The 19,205-nt window shown below is 40.7% G+C and overlaps 1 protein-coding gene across 1 annotated transcript; it reads left to right on the forward strand.

The window, feature by feature from the left end:
• The first annotated feature begins 248 nt into the window (after positions 1 to 248).
• LOC111747623 (large ribosomal subunit protein eL43-like) lies at positions 249 to 18,859 on the forward strand. Its single transcript, XM_064276957.1, has 3 exons — positions 249 to 348; positions 7,997 to 8,109; positions 18,518 to 18,859. The coding sequence occupies exons 1-3, from the start codon at positions 249 to 251 to the stop codon at positions 18,836 to 18,838; spliced, it is 534 nt and encodes a 177-aa protein (XP_064133027.1). The 3' UTR covers positions 18,839 to 18,859.
• Positions 18,860 to 19,205: the final 346 nt, after the last annotated feature.

A 19,205-nucleotide genomic window follows, 5' to 3' on the forward strand; every position in this document is an offset into this window, starting at 1 on the left:
TGCATTCTCACACACAGGGACACCTCACTGGCTCCAGTCATATAAAAAAATATATAGCTGGAGTCATATCCAAACATGCCCCTGAAGGCCAATAAAACATTCAAACCCAAGCATAAAAGATGATACACCAAAAACAATAGAACTTTACTTGCTTATATTGGCAAAACTCGAGCGAATATTTGTAAGAATGTATTTTAAGGTATTCAACCAAGGAAGAAAAATTTTCGATTAGACCTAAATTTATCGGCATGGGCATACTCAGCAGAAATTCTGGATTCGACACCCTTTCTCAAGTAGCCAGGAGTAGTCCTAACAGTGTGCCCAGCTGGTTCATGGAAGCCAGCATCGGTGCTGGACCCCACTAGGCACAGGTGAAACACCAGACCTTCCTCAGCATACTGTCATGGATGGCTCTGGAGACTCAGGAAAATAGGAGCACTGCAGTGCGTTTACCCTGTGAAGCACACCCACTCGCTCCCAGACTACGTGCCCCGAAGTGATCCAGACGTCCCCATTCACAAGGCCTTTGAGGGCAGCACCAACACCTGTGAAGAGTAACTGGTCTGGTTTGGCAGAGGAGTCCATTGTGAGATGCTAAATTGAAATGGATCTTCTGGTTTCACTTGGATTTGAAGAATCCTGGAGAGCCAAAGCCCTTAATCTTCACCAGCAAAGTATGGTGGCTTTCATAACAGGTATCCAGGCAAGATGGAATCCAAATGGTCCAGTTCTTTGGCAGTGGCCAGGGTCCTTGGGACAGATACATGAGCAGCTCACTGAGGTCCTATTTGACCTATTTAATGAATAATGCTCCAAACCTGGTCAACAGAGGTCTGAGGTGACAACCAAATAGTAAACGGGGTTCAGATCCAAGTCTCTCTTATGTTAATCCCAGTAAATCTCCAAGCGCAATCTGAGGTTATCTACCCAGAACTGAAAGGCTCCCTGCATTAGCTCATTAGACTGTGGCAGTAGGAGTTAAGAGGGAAAAAGGGCCAAGTGGCCATCTGTTCATTCCTCTTCCTGTAGAAAATGGTTTATTAGAAGCTTTAAAAAAAAAAAAAAAAACTAACACTTTCTTGGGGAAAATTTCAGAAATTAACATCACCATGAAAGATTTAAAACATGCATAGGTGGTGACGCTATGCATGGCAATATAACTCTTTCAGTTTGGCCAGTGCAGAAGATAGCTAGGTCTTAGCTATAGAAAGAGGATTTGAAGAGCCAGCTCATTTGCTAATAAACAAGAGCACCTGTTTTAGAAGTTGTCCCCTTACAAGAGCAAGGCAGTTTAGGCCTGGCACTTGGAATGCAGTTCTGAACCAGTCAGTGCTTCTAACCCATTGCTGTCAAGTCAATTCTGATGCATGGTGACCCTACAGGATGGAGTAGAGAGGCCACATAGGGTTTCCAAGGAGCAGCTGGTGGATTCGAACTACTGACCTTTTGGTGAGTAGCCGAGCTCTTAACCACTGTATCCCAATATAAAGAAAATGCCAGAAATTAATTCTTGTCACTTGGCAACATAGCAGTACCTTTTAACATTCTTGCCCCAGTGTTGAACCAATTGGAGATTTGGTGCCAGAACTGAGTCTACAGGACACTGATCACCTAAACATCCCTCTGGACATCATGCTACTCCACTACTTTGCTGATACCATATCATGTTGATAGGACCCGGACAGCAAGAAATATCAAGTACTATGGATGCCTTGAAAGAGACATGCATGCTACAGGATGGGAGACAGATCCAAGACAATAAAGATACTGAGTCCCCAGTAAATATTCTCAGAGTTCAGCGGTCTCAGGGATCTTGAGTAAAAGACTAAGGTAGCCAGCCAGTGCTTAGGACTCAGTGGGATTCATACTGCACAACACCCAGACGCAGCAGGCACTATGCAACAATGGACTAGCCTATTAGAAACCTGGTTACAGTGCCCAAAATGAAACATTAGCAAAGTTGCAGTGCTAACATACAAGATGCAATAAATGTTTGAAAATAGCAACTAATACTGGAACACAACAACGGTGAAGCTGACAGCTTCAGGCATCGCATGCCAGTGGAGAAAAAATGAAGGAAATGGTGTTATGGTGTTATTGTTGTGATTAGGTGCCATCAAGTTGGTTCTGACTCATAGCAGCCCTATGTACAATAGAACAAAACACTTTCTAGTCCTGCACCATCCTCACAATCATTGCTGTTTGAGACCATTGTTGCAGCCACTGTGTCAATTTGTCTCCTTGAGAGACTTCCTCTTTTTTGATACTTTACTGAGCACTGTGTCCTTCTCCAGGGACTGGTCCCTCCTGATGACATATCCAAAGTATGTGAGATGAAGTCTTGCTAGTGTCGCTTTTAGGGAACATTCTGGCTGTACTTCTTCCAAGACAAATTTGTAAATTCTTCTGGCAGTCTGTGGTACATTCAATATACTTCACCTACATCATAATTCAAAGGCATCTATTCTTCAGTCTTCCCTATTCATTGTCCATTGTTATGGTAAAAAAAAAATGGTACTAGTGATTATTTCTGACTAACTAGTAACCAGATACTCTTTCCACAGTAATATATGGAAAGATATGATGGAGAAGCTCAATATTATCAGTAAGAACAAGGCCAGGGACCAGCTGCTGAACAGACCATCAATCGTTCATATGCAAGTTCAAGATGAAGCTGAAGAAAATTAAAAGAAGCCTACAAGAGCCAAACTATGACCTTGAGTATATTGCACCTGAATTTAGAGACAATCTCAAGAATAGATTTGATGCATTGAACACTAATGACTGAAGACCAGATGAGTTGTGGGATGATATCAAGAACATCAAGCATGAAAAAAGCAAAAGGTCATTTATAAGAGGAGAAAAAATGGAAAGACCAAACTGAATGTCAGAAGAGACTCTGGAATATTTTCTTAAAAGTAGAGTAGCTAAAGCAAAAGGAAGAAATGATGAAGTAAAAGAGCTGAACAGATTTCAAAGGGTGGCTCAAGAAGACTAAGTATTATAATGAAATATGCAAAGACCTGGAGTTAGAAAACTAAAAGGGAAGAACACACAGCATTTCACAAGCTGAAAGGGAAAATATCAAAAAATGCAGGAAGCATCAAAAGAAGATGGAAGTAATACACAGAGTCACTGTACCAGAAAGAACTGGTGGACATTCAACATTTCAGGAGGTAGCATATGATCAAAACATGGTGGTACTGAAGGAAGAAGTCCAAGATGCACTGAAGGCATTGGTGACAAACAAAGCTCCAGGAATTGATGGAAAACCAATTGAGATGCTTCAACAAACAGAAGCAATGCTGGAATAACTCACTCATCTTTGCGAAGAAATTTGGCCAACCAACTGGAAGAGATCCATATTTATGCCCATTGCAAGCATAGATGATCCAAGAGAATGCAGAAATTATTGAATAATATCATTAATATCAAAAGAAAGTAAAATTTTGCTGAAAATAACTTAAAAACAGTTGCAGCAATACATTGACAGGGAACTGCCAGAAATTCAAGGAATGAGGGATATAATTGCTGATGCCAAATGGTTTTATCTTGGCTAAAGCAGAGAATACCAGAAAGATGTTTACCTGTACTTTATTGACTAGTCAAAGGTATTCGACTGTGTGGATTGTAAAAAAATTATGGATAATATTTTGAATAATGGGAATTTCAGAATACTTAATTGTGCTCATGCAGAACCTGTACATAGACCAAGAGGCAGTCGTTCAAACAGAATAAGGGGATGCTGCATGGTTTGAAGTCAGGAAAGGTGTGTGCCAGTGTTGTATGCTTTCACCATACTTATTCAGCCTGTACGTTGAGCAAATAGTCTGAGAAGCTGGATTATATGAAGAAGAAAGCATCAGAATTGAAGGAAGACTCATTAACAACCTGTATTATGCACATAACACAACCTTACTTGCTGAAAGTGAAGAGGACTTGAAGCACTTACTGATAAAGATCAAAGACCAAAGTCTTCAGTGTGGATTACAACTCAACATAAAGAAAACAAAAATCCTTACAACTGGACCAATAAACAACAGCATGAAAATATCTAAGCTGTCAAGGATTTCATTTTACTTGGATCCATAATCAACACCCATGGAAGCAGCAGTCAAGAAACCAAACAATGTATTGCATTGAGCAAATCTTCTGCAAACAGCCTCTTAAAGGTGTTAAGAAGCAAATATGTCACCTTGAAGACTAAGGTGTGCCTTATCCAAGCCATGGTATTTTCAATCACTTCATATGCATGGGAAAGCTGGACAATGAATGAGGAAGGCTGGAGAAGATTTGATGCCTTTGAATTATGGTATTGGCGAAGAGTATTGAATATACCATGGACTGCCAGAAGAATAAACAAATCTGTCTTGGAAGAAGTACAGACAGAATGATTCTTAGACGGGAGGATGGCAAGACTTTATCTTAAGGACTTTGGACATGTTAACAGGAGGGACCAGTCCCTGGAGAAGGACATCATGCTTGGTAAAGTAGAAGGTCATCAAAAAAGAGAAAGACCCTCAACAAGGTAGATTAACACAGTGGCTACAACAATGGGTTCAAACATAGCAACGATTGTGGGGATGTCATAGGTCAGGGCAGTGTTTCATTCTGTTGCTCGTAAGGTCACTATGAGTCAGAACCAACTTGATGGCACCTAACAATGACAGTAACCAGTTGCCATCGAGCCCACTCTGACTCATGACAGCCCCATGTTTCTCAAAGTAGACCTGTGATCCATAGGGTTTTCAGTGGCTAATTTTTCAGAAGTAGCTCACCAGGTCTTTCTTTCCAGCTGCCCCTGGGTGCATTCAAATCTCCAACCTTTTGATTAGCCACTGAGTATGTTAATAGTTCTCACCACTCAGGGACTCCATTTCACATCACTGGTACAGGAAACTCCTCTCATTTAGCCATATCCAGGTATAAGTTAATTAACTAATATAACAAAAATTTATTTAACACCTACTCATTGCAGGTACTATAACAAGCATTTAGAATATAGCAGTGAAAAAAATAAAGATGCCTGTTCTCAAGGAGCATATATTCTAATGAAGACAGACATAACACAGGAAGCGTAGTAAGTTAAAAAAAAAAAAAAAACTGTTGCCGTCTATTCGATTCTGACTGATGGAGACTCTATAGGACAGAGCAGAACCACCCTATAGGGTTTCCAAGACCGGCTGGTGGATTCATACTGCCGACTTTTTGATTAGCAGCGGTAGCTCACCATAGCTCTTAACCACTGCACCACCAGGACTGTATACTAAGTGGGCAAATGATAAGGCTATGGAAAAACATAATAAGCAGAGCAGGTTAAAGAGGTAAGGATGTGCAGAGGGGTCAGGGAAGGCTGATTGAGAAGGTGGCATCTGAGCAAAGGCTTGAAGGAATGGGAGAGTTTCCATGTGGATGCGGGAGGAGGGCAGAACAGAGGCCGAAAAGCAGAATGTCAGCGTACCCCAAGAGGAGCGAGCAAGGGGAGAGGATTAAGAGGTGAGGAAAAGAAGTAGATGGACCAATCCTGTAGTACCTCGTAAGCCACCACAAGGACGTTGGTTTTTATTTTGATCAAAATGAGGGCCACCACAGGGTTTTGAGCAGGGTCGTGATATGATCTGACATGTTAATGGGCTCACTCTGGATACTGCAAGGCCACTGCATCTTCAGAGACGGAAGGCAACCAAAGGCTTGTGTCCCAAAGTAATAAGGATTGGGATCACCCTGCTGATCGAAAACCCTCTAACACCAGAGGCAGAGGGACCTCAACAGGGTCGTGGAGGGGCATGTCACAAACTGTAAACAGCCTCTGGACTAGGGCTTGGTGACCTCTCCTTCCCACTTCCTCTCTCCTTCTCCCGTTATTAAAGATACCGGTGATGGTCGGTATTACAAATGAGTTCAGAGATGGCAGAAGAGCAAGGTGAGATGGAGACACACCTAGAAGAAGAATGAGCATTTCTCAGAGATGGCTGAACCAGATGCAAAATCTGACAAGGCTTTCAATTATTTCCACTGAAGAAGGAGTGCATATTTTCTTGGTTATTGGAGCAATATTCCTTTTTTTTTTTTTTTCCTTCTCCAGTGAAAACATAGGGAAAGGATATATGAACTTGTTGAGAAACCAGAGGGCTAGGGTCCTGTGAACGTTGCCCTTTTTTCTCATTGACCTCCCAGCAAGTAAACCCCTTTTTTCACTGTGTGTAGTGTTGGGGAGGTGCTGCACTCCAACTCACACCTTGAAAGGCCGAGTCAGGGAGCCCCTCTCTTCCAGTCTCCTGGCCAAAACCCAGTCAGTCAGATTCTTCTACCTTTGAAGTTAAGGGAGTGACACAAAGGTGCAGAAACAGTTTAGAACGTATACACAACGGCAAAATCACCAACAGACCAACGGCACGTTCCCCAGCAAGAGCCAGCCCCAAGACTCGAACCACATTATTTATGTGAATTCATCTAAGCTGTGGTTCCAGCTTTCTTTCCTCCTCTGGATTCTGACTATTTGCTTTGGTTGTTGCCCCAGCTTTCTCATCAGTACTTCCAGTAAATTCCCTTTTCACCTAGGTTAGCCAGAAATGGTTTCTAATGCTCACAACCAGGATTCTGAATGGGTATACACTTCTGCCACCATTGTTCAGGTCCCTATGGTCAGTCCAGTGGATTATGGCTATGGTCTCCATTCTTGTCCTCTATCTTCAGCCTCTCTCTATTCCAAGCAATACAACACATTCAAATCAGAGTACTGGTACTAAGTCTAGACTCTGATCATGTCGCTCCCTGCTCAAAATCTTAATAATCATCTCCCATCACCTCTCTGTCTACCAGCACCCCATTGCCCGATGAATTAAGCCATAACATTCCCTCAATCACAGATTAAGTTTACAGCATTATATTCACCACCCCTCTGCATTTCTATAGGACTCTGTGACTTTCTGTCCCCCGAAAACATGCCATGTTTTTATGAAACTGCACCTCTACACATTCTGTTCACTCCACCTACAATGTCACATCTTCACCTGCCCAAGTTCTATCTTCTAAGGCATATCTCAAATGCCACCTCCCCATGACGTCTCTCAGATCTTCTGACAACGTATGATCTCTCCTTCCTTTGAATGCTTCAAAGTAATTCATGCTTCTTCTCTTATATCAGCCATAGCATTTTGGTATATTCTGCCAGATGATTATTTGTGGACTTTTCTTTTTTAAATGGAAGTAGTTTGAATAATCTTTTTTTGTAGATCCTGAAGCTCCTGGTAGGCACCCCAATCATGAATTGAATTGTGTCCCCCAAAAATATGTTATCAATTTGGCTGAGCCTTGATTCCCAGTATTGTGTGATTAGCCACCATTTTGTCACCTGATGTGATTTTCTTATTGTTGTAAATCCTCTCTCTATGATGTTGATGAGATGGGATTCACGGCAGCTACGTTAATGAGCAGGACTCAATCTACAAGATTGGATTGTGTCTTGAGCCAATCTCTTTTGAAATATAAAAGAGAGAAGCCGGCAGAGAAATGAGGGGATGTCATACCACCAAGAAACAAGAGCCAGGAGAAAGAATAGTGAGTCCTTTGGACCCAGGGTCCCTGCTCGGAAAAGCTCCTTGACTGTGGATGATTGATGACAAGGACCTTCCCGCAGATCTGACAGAGAAAGACTTCCCCCGGAACTGGCACCCTGAATTCTTACTTCTGGCCTCCTAGACAGTGAGAGAATAAATCTCTCTTCATTAAAGCCATCCATCTGTGGTATTTCTGTTACAGCACCACTAGATAACTGCAGCAACCCTCAAAGATAATATTGAATTGGATTGTTGGGTGAATTCAGCATACTATGCACCAGCCACTAACCCCTAAGATGATACACACTCTGTGTGAAGACGTTAAATGGCCTGTGTCCAATCTGGCACGTGTGCTTATTCAAAAGTGACTTCAGTCCCCTTCTAGCGTGCCTTCCTGTAGTAAGGAGGCTGAAAAACTGAACTGCGTTCTGTTACAGCTGCAGCTCCTCACGTGATCTGGACTCCAGCAAAGCAAGCACGACCGTATTATGCTTGGACATCAAGCATGAGCAATGGAGATTGTGGCTGCACCCAGGGAAACGGGACAGAGGTATGTTTGCCTGGTTACAGCAACGTACTGCATATACCCGATGCTGTAAGACCCAACGTGTAGCAAACGCTGTGTGCTGTTCGAACCTTATTTTTCTTTCTTCCATTCAATTTTATAACCTCTACCTTAGGCTGATATGTTTGTAGGTTTACCCTTTGCATTTCTTAAAAAAGATGCATGAGCCAGTTATTAAGAGAAATCACTACTCATTTTCATGGAATGTGAAATTAAAATTTTGATTAAATTTGACTTATTTATAACATCACACTGAAGGAACTGCCCTAGACAAGAAGATTTTAATGAATTTTAAACTGTGGGTTCACAAAAGACTAAATATTCAAAACATTAAGTTTTTATAAAATAAATCCTTTCTGTGTGCATGCAGAGATTCTAGGCATTATTAATTAAAGACTAATTGGTTCAATTGCTTAGCAATAGGTAACTCTCTTGTTCCTTGTCTTTCTGGCCTTCACTAATAGCATCGTATAGCTTTTATTATGCTTTCTTCCCTTGCTTCTTCATATTTCATAGTGAATACAAGAAGATAAAAAATGACCATGCCATCACATTTATTGGCATAAAACCGTAATTATGCATTCATGCCTGGCTAGAAAATACCAGCTGCTACCATCCTTCTTGACCAATGAGCATCAACACAGCACTGAAGACAGTGAATTCGATGGGGGCTTCAACTCCTGTTGGCACCACACTCTCTCAGTCTCCCAAAGGACATCCAAACCTTCATGAATGCTTTTTAAAGTACTTTTAACATCAGATCATACATCATACATACTGCCTAAGTAGCAAAACTCAGTGACAGGCCACAGGCTGTTGATGTCACTGAAAAGCTTTTGGAAAGTCGTTCACATAAGTGCTGCTACATGGCCTTATTCTGATAAATGTGTCAGGCAGGCAAGGCTTGTGTATGTCTCTCTCAAAACAGTCTGCAGTTCCTTAATAGCTCTCTCCAGGGTGCTGAGTAATAGTTTTAATTTATAATAATGCTCACTCAAGAAATGCAGTCTTTTATTCTCCTACATTGTTGTTGGAAGGATACATTGACCAAATATTTCTGTACAATAACTTGGCTATATGTATAGATAGATAGATAGACAGACAGACAGGCAGGCAGGCAGGCAGACAGGTAGACAAGTAGACAGACAGAGAGATAGTAGATAGACAGGTGATAGATAGATAGATAGATGTAGATATATAAAACCCGTTGCCGTTGAGTTAGTTCTGACTCATAGCGACCCTAAAGGACAGAGTAGAACTGCCCCAAGGAGCGCCTGGTGGATTTGAACTGCTGACTTTTTGGTTAGCAGCTTTAGCTCTTAACCACTGCACCACCAGGGTTTTCTGTAGATATACAGACGCGTATATATCAAAAGTTTAGAAAAAAAATCTGCACGCCTTTTCACCCATCAATGCCACCTCTAGAAATTTACCCAAAGAAAAAATCACCTTGAAAGATGGCATCAGACATGTGCATGGGAATGTCAGATGCAGCTTTTCTTATAAAAAATCAGAAAAGAACTAAATGTCGGCCAATAAAACATCAGTTAAGTAAACTATAGTATTAAATATCATGTTGGAGAAAAATATTTGTTCGCATGGGAAAAAGTCACAATATATTGCTAAATGGAAAAAAAAACAGACCACTAAAATATCATTTACTTTAAATACGTATGAAGAACAGGGTGAATTTACCACAAACCACCATACTTCACTTGCAGCAGCTCTTCCAAGGTTGGTCATGTTCAGAGAGAAACAACTCTAGCCTCTGCCCCACCAGGGGTCACCCTGTCTACCCTGGTGGAAGTCTTGGGGTTCAACAGCCTGAAGGCAGCCAGACATACCTCCGTAAGTACCAGCCTCTAACCCTAAGCTGGTGAACCTCCTAGAGCACATGGACCCTATCTTTGTCCCAAGGAGAATGATTTCAGCCACAGCCCATTTCACTCTCAGGGAGCCACCTGGGAGGAATTCCTTATGAGGTCAAAGGGCTTGCCCCTTGGCCAGAAATATACTCCCACCTTCCAGCAAAAACAGAGGAAGTTACAGATATGGCACTACCAATGAGTCGTAAAACTGAAAAAAAAAAAAGACTTCTAAATTATTGATAATAAAAAATGAGTTTTGATCAACCACATGAGGGAAAAGCCATGGTGTTTTCAACCGCCTCATATGCATGTGAAAGCTGGACAATGGATACGGAAGACTAAAGAATTGATGCCTTTGTATTATGGTATTGGTGAAGAACATTGAATATACCATAGACTGCCAGAAAGTAAAGAAATCTGTCTTGGAATAAGCACAACCGGAATGCTCCTTAGAAGCAAGGATGGCAAGACTTCATCTCAAGTACTTTGGACATGTTATCAGGAGGGATCAGTTCCTGGAGAAGGACACCGTGCTTGGTAGAGGGTCCACAAAAAAGAGGAAGACCCTCAAAGAGATGGATTAACATAGTGGCTGTAACAATGGGCTCAAGCATAACAATAATTGTGAGGATGGCACAGGACTGGGCAATGTTTCGCTCTGTTGTACATAGGGCTACTATGAGTTGGAACCAACTGGACGGCACGTAACAACAACAACAACGTAAAAGACTAAATTATCTTTCTAGTCTCTCTATAGAAAATGGCAATACAAAATCATTGTCTTAGAGAGGCAATCAATGAGTATCAGCCAAAAGTATTGGAAGAGGGGAAAGGGAAGGTTTTGTAGAATAATGTCTAGCAATAAAATAATAAGAACAATAATTTGTTATTTTCTGGATTGTGTGATTTTTTCAACTTTACCAATTTTATTATTTGTTGTGATTTCTGTCTCATTTTATGCTTACTTTTGTGTTTATAATTTTGTATTCTGCTTGTTGAAAAGGATCCACCAAGACGTAAAAGTGTGAGTCTCGTGAAAGTTCTAAATACATACTTGATCTAGAAAAAGTACTATAAGGACCAAAATATACCAAGGTATTAATGGTGTGGTAACTGGTGAATTTTGGGGTGAATGTTCTTTTGTTTTATTTTGTTCTGCCTTCCTTTGTGCTTTTCTATATTTTCCAAGTTGTCTGCATTAAGCACGTTATCACTTTATAATTAGAGAAACACTTATTTAAAAATGTTTAGAGGATTGCAAAGTTTTTAATAAACTAAAACTTTACATCCTATATCTTAACCAAGCCGTGATGATGACACAGTGGTGTCTGAAAAAGACTGGTCTCTGCAGTATGAATTATGGAAAAGTCAGTAACATAAGCATATTTTAATCGAAGGGGTGCCCTTGACTAGAAAAACAAATATTAAATTGTTCATTATTTTTCACCCAAATCCAGTTCAGTTAACAAAGATTTATTTGTATACTTAACTATGGTTCTTTCTCTTACTCAAACCTAGGAACATGGCCATATGTTAAAACAAAAAAAATCATTTTCTTTATTTATTGGCAGACGTCAACACTTGAACCAGAAAAATTGATTTATCCTTACGTAGCTACAGATAGATTAAGGAATCAAGTTTATAATGATCCGTTTAATCGTCACTCAGTGTCCTCTGACCAGGCTTAGTTTTTGTCAATAGTGAAAAAAAGTTATTTTTCACATGCCCATCAGGGAATCTGTTTCAAGAAATTATGAGTGTAAATTCATTTCCTGGTAGAGAGAGAACATTTTCTCTCCTGATTGGGAGTTTCAGGAAACAGGATGGTAATTCTAGAGGATTTCAGTAAAGACAGAATTTCTGGTTCTAGCTACATACAGAAACCAGAATATTGTTAATATGTAGACCACAAACTCTAATCCATTTATTCTATTTAACCCATCAATGCCACCATTTACTTATATAAAAAAAAAAAAAAAATTTTTTTTTTTTTTATATAAAATGTTGTGAATCTTTTAAAGACCAGCATAATGGAAGAAAATACACAAGAAAATGAAAATAAAATACATGTTGAAAAAATGGAAGCAAAAGTATGAAAATGAACGACAGTGTCCTGTTAGAGTCTTTCACTTCTAAGTAAAGAAGACCCTTGTTCGATCACGCAGGCAGGAAGCACAGCAGTAGTGTATTGAGAGTCTAGAACCTCTTACCTTAAATATCTCACAAATGGATTAATCAACATCAGGCTGTGTGACCCAACCCTTAAACCTAACCCACCGCTGCCAAGTCCATTCTGACTTATAGTGACCCTGCAGGGCAGAGTAGAACTGCCCCATAGGGTTTCCTAGGCTGTAATCTTTAACAACAGAGACCGCTACATCTTTCTCCTGCAGAGTGGCTGATGGGTTCAAACTGCCAGCGTTTCCATTGGCATATGAGCTCTTAACCACGGCACCACTGGGGCTCCTTATAGTGACCAATACCTCATAGAAGTTACAATATAAAGACGTATCACAGTAACAAGACCGGCTTCCAGAGTCACTGGAAATCTAGCATAAAACCCAGGCCCTCATGGCCAGGGGGATGCCTGGGGTATCTTACACACACTCACCATGAGCCATGACTGACAGCATGCCTTCCACGTCAGCTACTCCCACCCGTGAGAGGCTCCCAGGTCCCCATGATAGCAGCCTTAGCCACCATCGTCTTCCATTCTATCACTTGGCTAAACTGCAGGAAATACCATCCTGTCTCCAACCCAACAACCAGCTCTGTCCATTCATACTTGCCTGTTGCCATCGAGTCAATTCCAAACTGCCCAGTAGGGTTTCCAAGGAGAAGCAGGTTAGCAGCTGAGCTCTTAACCATGGGCCACCAGGGCTCCAAAGAAATACTTAGCTGCCCTATTTTATTTTCTTTCATTTTTTAGTTGTTTTTAGCATTTTATGCAGTCCCCTCCCCATAGGACTTTGGCAAAGTCCCTGGGGAGGCAGGGTCAGGGGCTAATCTGTGTTGTGCCCTTAACCAGGCATATTTGGCTGACTGAGGTGGGTTCCCAAGGCGATGAGAACTGACCTCACTTCTCTACCCCACCCAAATTCTCAGCTTACCCCTACCCCTTTGTTTATTGGAGACAACTAATAGGTAGCCTTTTACTTTATAGGCACAGGAAGGATGGGTTTTGTAGAGAAAGGGTGGGTGAGGCGGGGGGTATGCCCTCTGCCCCCAATAATTCCCTGAGACTCTGCTGGAGCACCAGGCTTAGCGTTAGAAGGACATGACCAGGAGCCCAGGCCCTGGGGCTGCTGCCCGGGCATATCCTGGCGCCCGCATTTTCTCCTCTGTAAAAGATTGTTCTGATGATTAGATAACCGTCTTAAAGGTTGACATATAGTAAGTACCCAATAAGTGTGGCTGGGAGTCCCTGAATGGTGCAAGTGGTTAATACGCTCAGCTGCTACCCTAAAGGCTGGAGGTTGGAGTGAAGCCAGAGGTGCCTCAGAGGAAGGTCTGGCAATCCACTCCCCAAAAGTTAGCCATTGAAAACCCCACGGAGCACAGTTGTGCTCTGACAACACGAGGGCACCATGAGTCAGTACCAACTGGGCGACAACTTGTTTAAGTGTCACATATCGTTAGAAAAGCCAGACCTCGAAAAAACGTTTCCTTTATTTTAGCTACATTACAAGTAAATGTGTAAATTGAAAAAATATATATATATATATTGTACAACTTCCTATGACATAGAATCTTACCTTTCGAAGATAGAGACATAACTGAATGTGTGCGGGCCGTGTCACAGCAGATCCTTCCTCCAGCTCCTACCTCCCCGAGGCCTGTTTGATAAAAGAGAAAATTCAATGATTTCTCAGGGAGAGTAAGTGCCTTCCAAAGTAGAGAAATTTGTGTTTCAAAAGGAAAATAAAAAGAAAGGGGGAATTACCACTGAAATCACTGGTCTCACTCACTCAGATTATCACATAGAGAAGTCAACCAAAGCATTCTGGGCAGAGCTCAACTCCTGGAAATTATTAAAAAATAAACTGCAGTAATAAAGGCTGTTCACTTAGCACAATACCTACAAAGTATCGCCTAATGCTGCCAACAGGTACTCACAGGTGAGATGCAACGTGCAAATAGAGGCCGTTTCTCAGTTCATCACAAAATCTCAAAGCTTAGAAAAAGGCAAGCAGGCCTCGGGTTGCAACATAAAATGATCTCTGATGAAGAGGAGTTTTGTCTGTTTCTGACAAAACTATAAAGAGTCAAAAATAAAGTCGCTTGGCTATACAATGAAGGGTTTATTTAGACCAGGTTCTACCTGAAAGGTTCCTCTCCCGCTTAAATTTTTGGAATTTCTCTTCTAAGAGCCATGCTCTGAGAATGAAAACAAGCTTCTGGCTTCTCTCCAGTGTACCAGTGAAAACTCCACACTCAGTGCGAGACGATGGTTTGAGCCTTGAGAGCTGGAGGAGGATGACAGCAAGTTCAGAAAATTTGGCTTTATTTGCCTTCTAACGGAGGCGTCAGAATGGCTGGCCGCTGTTATTTTCATAACTGTCATTCTCACAAAGCATTGATTTGGGAATATCACTCTATTACTCCTAGCCATAAATCTTTTCCAATTCCCTCTTTTATATTCTAAAGAAGACATCATGTACACTGAAATGGGTTACTTTTACAATGCTTTGGCACAAGAGTAGAAAGGAACCCTCTTTTATTTTCTCAAGAATATTCTAAGAAACACACACTGATCAATATTTCAAGATGTGGGCAAAAAAAATTTTTTTTTAAGGATTCTGTGGTCAATTAAGAGTGGAAAATGCTACCAATTACACCATGTTCTTAGAATATTAAAATATGTGTGAGGTCCTGCTGAAAGGACACTTATTACACTTTTAATATAACACTTCTCGATATTTTCTTTACTGCAAAACCTTTTTCACATGGAGTGTCTATAAACATCCTAACCCTCTATGGTTTTGGCCCACCCATTGGCAAACACCGGATTAGACAGCAGCCGAGCAGAAAGCTGTGTGGATGAGATTTCAGAGTCCCTTCTAGGATGCAACCTAGGATCTTTTGACTTAGGGTGTTCAGGACCAGGCAATGCTGCTTTCTGTTATACACAGGTTCACTGCGAGTCAGAACCGACTGGACAGCACCTAATAACAACAACAACAGGACTTCTCAAGAAGAAGACACATGTATGTTATTCTATAACGAACTTTTTAAATCAAGAAACAACCTCAGTAACAGTTAATTTGTATTCTGTTTCCATCTCAACCAAACCACTTATCAAGCTCATCCTGAATGCTAAGTCAAGCTCTTCCTAAATGCTAAGTGTTCACAACACTCCCACGTGCATGGCGTTACGAGGGTTTCATTTTAAAAATCAGGAAACTGAGTTCAGAGAGGTTAACTGCTTTGTACAAGATCATGGTGCTCTTAGGGCAGAACCAAGACTCCAACCCAGGTCTGTCTGTCTCCAAAACCAATGCTCTTTCCAATAACCTAGAATGCACACTTAATTTATTTGCTTATTCAACTAATATTTTGAGCACCTGCTATAGGGTATACCTACTGTGTTCAGCTCTATGAAGTCAATATTCAGCAAAAATTGACAGGATTCTTTCCATCATTGTGCAGAGGCCAAAAGGGGAGACCAAAGTTATCAAATAATCATGAATATGGGCAAGACACCGTGTTAGTGATTTAAGGAATTACAGAGACTGAATTTCCTCACAGGTTTTACCATCTAGTTGAGTGCCTAAATAAACTAAGAAGCTAAATAACAACACACAGTAGTAAATAATAATATAAATTTAAAATGCAAGTAGGATCAAGAGGGGGTTTATGCCTGTTAGAATCAGAATTGGTTATATGGATAAGAGCCTCCAGATATTTACAGAAACTTTGGGGAAAACACTGGGTTTCCCAAATGAGAAGAGATGGGTAACTGAGGCATATTTAGGTAATCTCAAAGACAAAGTTATTCAGCTAATATCTGGGTTATAGGTATAAATACAAAGTCCTAGAAATAAGAGAATGCAATCTACATTTGGAGAACAATAAACTGATATATGTAGTTAGAGTAGGGGGATAGAGATTAAAGACCTTCACTTACTCAACAAATATTTATTGAGCAACAGCCCATGTTTTGAACATTGCCTCTAAGTGTAGCAAAATGGGTAAATTATTAACCCCTCTGAACCTCATTGTTTTCATCTGTAATAACCCACTGCTATTGAGTCAATTCCAACTCACAGGGACCCTACAGGACAGGGTAGAACTGCCTCATAGAGTTTCCAAGACTGTAATCTTTATGGAAGCAGACTGCCACATCTTTCTCCCTTGGAACAGCTGGTGAGTTCAAACTGCTGACCTTTTGGTTAGCAGCTAAGCACTTAACCACAGCACCACCAGGGCTCCTCTTCGTCTATGATGATGGGAGAGGGTATTTATTCCTACTTTGGAGATATTTATGTGGCTTACAATTGATGCATGGAAAATACCCTGCATGTAGAAGGCACACAGTGAATGACTACTAATACACTAAAAACACAAATACTGCAAGAAGTCAGGCTACGAAGTAGTACCATGCCTTTCCATTATGTTATGCCAAGCAACCTGCCATGGATAGTCTTAAGCAAAGGTTCTCAGCCTCTTTTCTGACCCATTCACATGAACCACACACTCTGGTCAATAGCATCCCATGCAGCGATCTCTCCACATGTCCTGCCCTTCACCCAACACCACCCTAACCCACCACCTAGTCCAAAATAACTCAGCTGTGACCTAGGAAAAAATGAAGACCGTCACTTTTGCAGTCAGATAGGCACTTTGGCACACCAGCTTTTTGTGTGCATATTTCCCTATTTGACAGATAAGACAACAGAGGAAATAAAAGCTGACCCAAGTGTTTAAGAGCTTACAAAGGAAATGCTTGAGCTTTGTGTGCATCTCTACTTGACACTGGAAACATTCCCCAGGAGCCCACAAGATGAGGAACAGAGCACACAGGCTGGAGACAGTGCCCTGGCTTTATGAATAATGGGTCCTGATTTTACTCACACCCACTGCAGGGTGGCCAACTCAGTAAGGCAGACCTGTTTATTGAAATGCCATCCACAGGCCATTCAGGATGAGAGCCAGCAACGGACAGTGCTTTGTAGTACTTGTGTTGAGCTGGGAGGGACAAGGAGGTATCCTCCATTCCAACTCCCAACCTGATGTTCACAGGTCCAATCTCTCTGAAAAAAATGCCAGAGGGGAAGGCCACAGATTTTTAGAGTTCTGTTTGTGGAAGTTTTGATTGCTAGAAAAAGTTTCATTACAGTGAGCTGAAATTCTGCACCCCTGAAAAATGCACTCAGTGGTCTTTCCACTTAAAGTTACTTATCTCCCCTAAATTTCTCTTGTTTTACATTTCCATTTACTTCAATCTTTCTCCAGAAGACATATATTCCAGACTCTACAATTCTGATCACCTGCATCTGAACAGGCTTCAGTGGGTCAACATTTCTTTTGAATGTCTAATCCAGAAATGCACAAAATATTCAGATTAAAAAATAGCAGTAGATATAGATACAACCGGAGAGATACAGTAGTCATTCTATCTCTCTTTCTTTCCCATAGGTTGGGGTTCTTACTGGACATCCAAGTAGAAATGTTGAAGAGGCAGCTGGATCTAGAGCCAAGGAGAAAGAAATAAGGAGGGAGGAAGGAAGAGGGAGAAAGAGAGGACGTAATAGGGGAAATGTGTAAAATATTAACATTTGGGGAATCTGGGTAAAAGGCATAAAGGAATTCTTCATATTACTCTTGCTACTTTCTCTAAGACTAAAATTATTTCAAATAAAAAAAATTTTGAAAAACAAACAAGGAAAAAGTTGATACATATTTATTTAATTTCAAATGGGAAAGACTTCTATAATTAAATAAAAGAAATGAGAAAAATCTCAAAGGAAATCGTAAATATTTATAAATCCTAGACCTCAAAAAGCCCGTAAAACAAAAGGAAAATAGTACAGTTATTTGCAATAAATACTGCAGACAAAGCATCGATATGCATAACATTTGAAAAGTTTTTATAGCTGAATAAGAAAAACACAAAGACCTCAATAGAAAAATGGTTGAGCAGTGGTTAAGAGAAGAAATTTCATAAAAGAAGCACGAGTATCCAGAAAAACAGAAACATCTTTCAATTTTACTAGTTATAAAAATGCAAATTAAAACAAAACCTATCAAATTGGCAAAGACTTTCAGAAGATAATGCCTAATACTAATAAAGATACAGTGAAATACAAAGAAAGTTACAAACCTACTCATCAAAATAAAGAAGAAAAACATAAAGTCCCAAAAAACAAAAACAAAAGAAATCCACATACAAAAGGAACTCAGCATTGTAGAGTAAGAGGAACAAAGAAAACGTTAGCACCACAAAAATGAGCACTACAGGTCCGGTCCATGTGCGCCGGGTTAGCGTGTCGCCCTCGGAGCACGGGCCCTGCCCTGGGCCCTAGTTTGATCTGGCCAGTTGGGGAGAATTAGGGCACAGGAAGGGGGATGCAAACCGCACCAAGAAGGTCGGGATCGTCGGTAAATATAGGACCCGTTATGGCGCCTCCCTCAGGAAAATGGTGAAGAAAATCGAAATCAGCCAACATGCCAAGTACACTTGCTCCTTCTGTGGCAAAACCAAAATGAGGAGACGAGCTGTGGGGATCTGGCACTGTGGTTCCTGCATGAAAACGGTAGCTGGTGGTGCCTGGACCTACAATACCACCTCTGCAGTCACAGTTAAGTCCCCCATCAGAAGACTGAAGGAATTGAAAGAGCAGTAGAAGCTCCACCATTTGAAATATCTCCAAAAAAAAAAAAAATTTTTTTTTTATCTCTAGCCTGTAATAAATGGGTTAATTTATGTAATAAATAAATAAATAAGCACTACAAAACTCACACCTATCAATAACTACACGGAATGTAAATGGCCTAAATACAGCTATAAAGAGACATGGAGTGACAGAAAGGATTAAAAAACAGGATCCATCAATATGCTGTCTACAAGAGAAACACCTTAGAAACAAGGACATAATTTATTAAAAATCAAAGTATAGAAAAAAAATTATCAAGCAAATAACTTCCAAAAAAGAGCAGGAGTGGCAATACTAATCTCAGATAAAATAGAATTTAAGACAAAATCCAGTATAA

The sequence above is a fragment of the Loxodonta africana genome, chromosome 25, assembly GCF_030014295.1.
Source record: "Loxodonta africana isolate mLoxAfr1 chromosome 25, mLoxAfr1.hap2, whole genome shotgun sequence".
Taxonomy (NCBI): Eukaryota; Metazoa; Chordata; class Mammalia; order Proboscidea; family Elephantidae; genus Loxodonta; species Loxodonta africana.

Bases quoted from the DNA above. Each gene is read 5' to 3' on its own strand.
- LOC111747623 (XM_064276957.1), top strand. From the start codon at position 249: ATGGGCATACTCAGCAGAAATTCTGGATTCGACACCCTTTCTCAAGTA. The intron at 349-7,996 runs GTGCTGGACCCC...GTTCTGTTACAG, and splicing joins GTTCATGGAAGCCAGCATCG to CTGCAGCTCCTCACGTGATC. The intron at 8,110-18,517 runs GTATGTTTGCCT...CCTGGGCCCTAG, and splicing joins CCCAGGGAAACGGGACAGAG to TTTGATCTGGCCAGTTGGGG.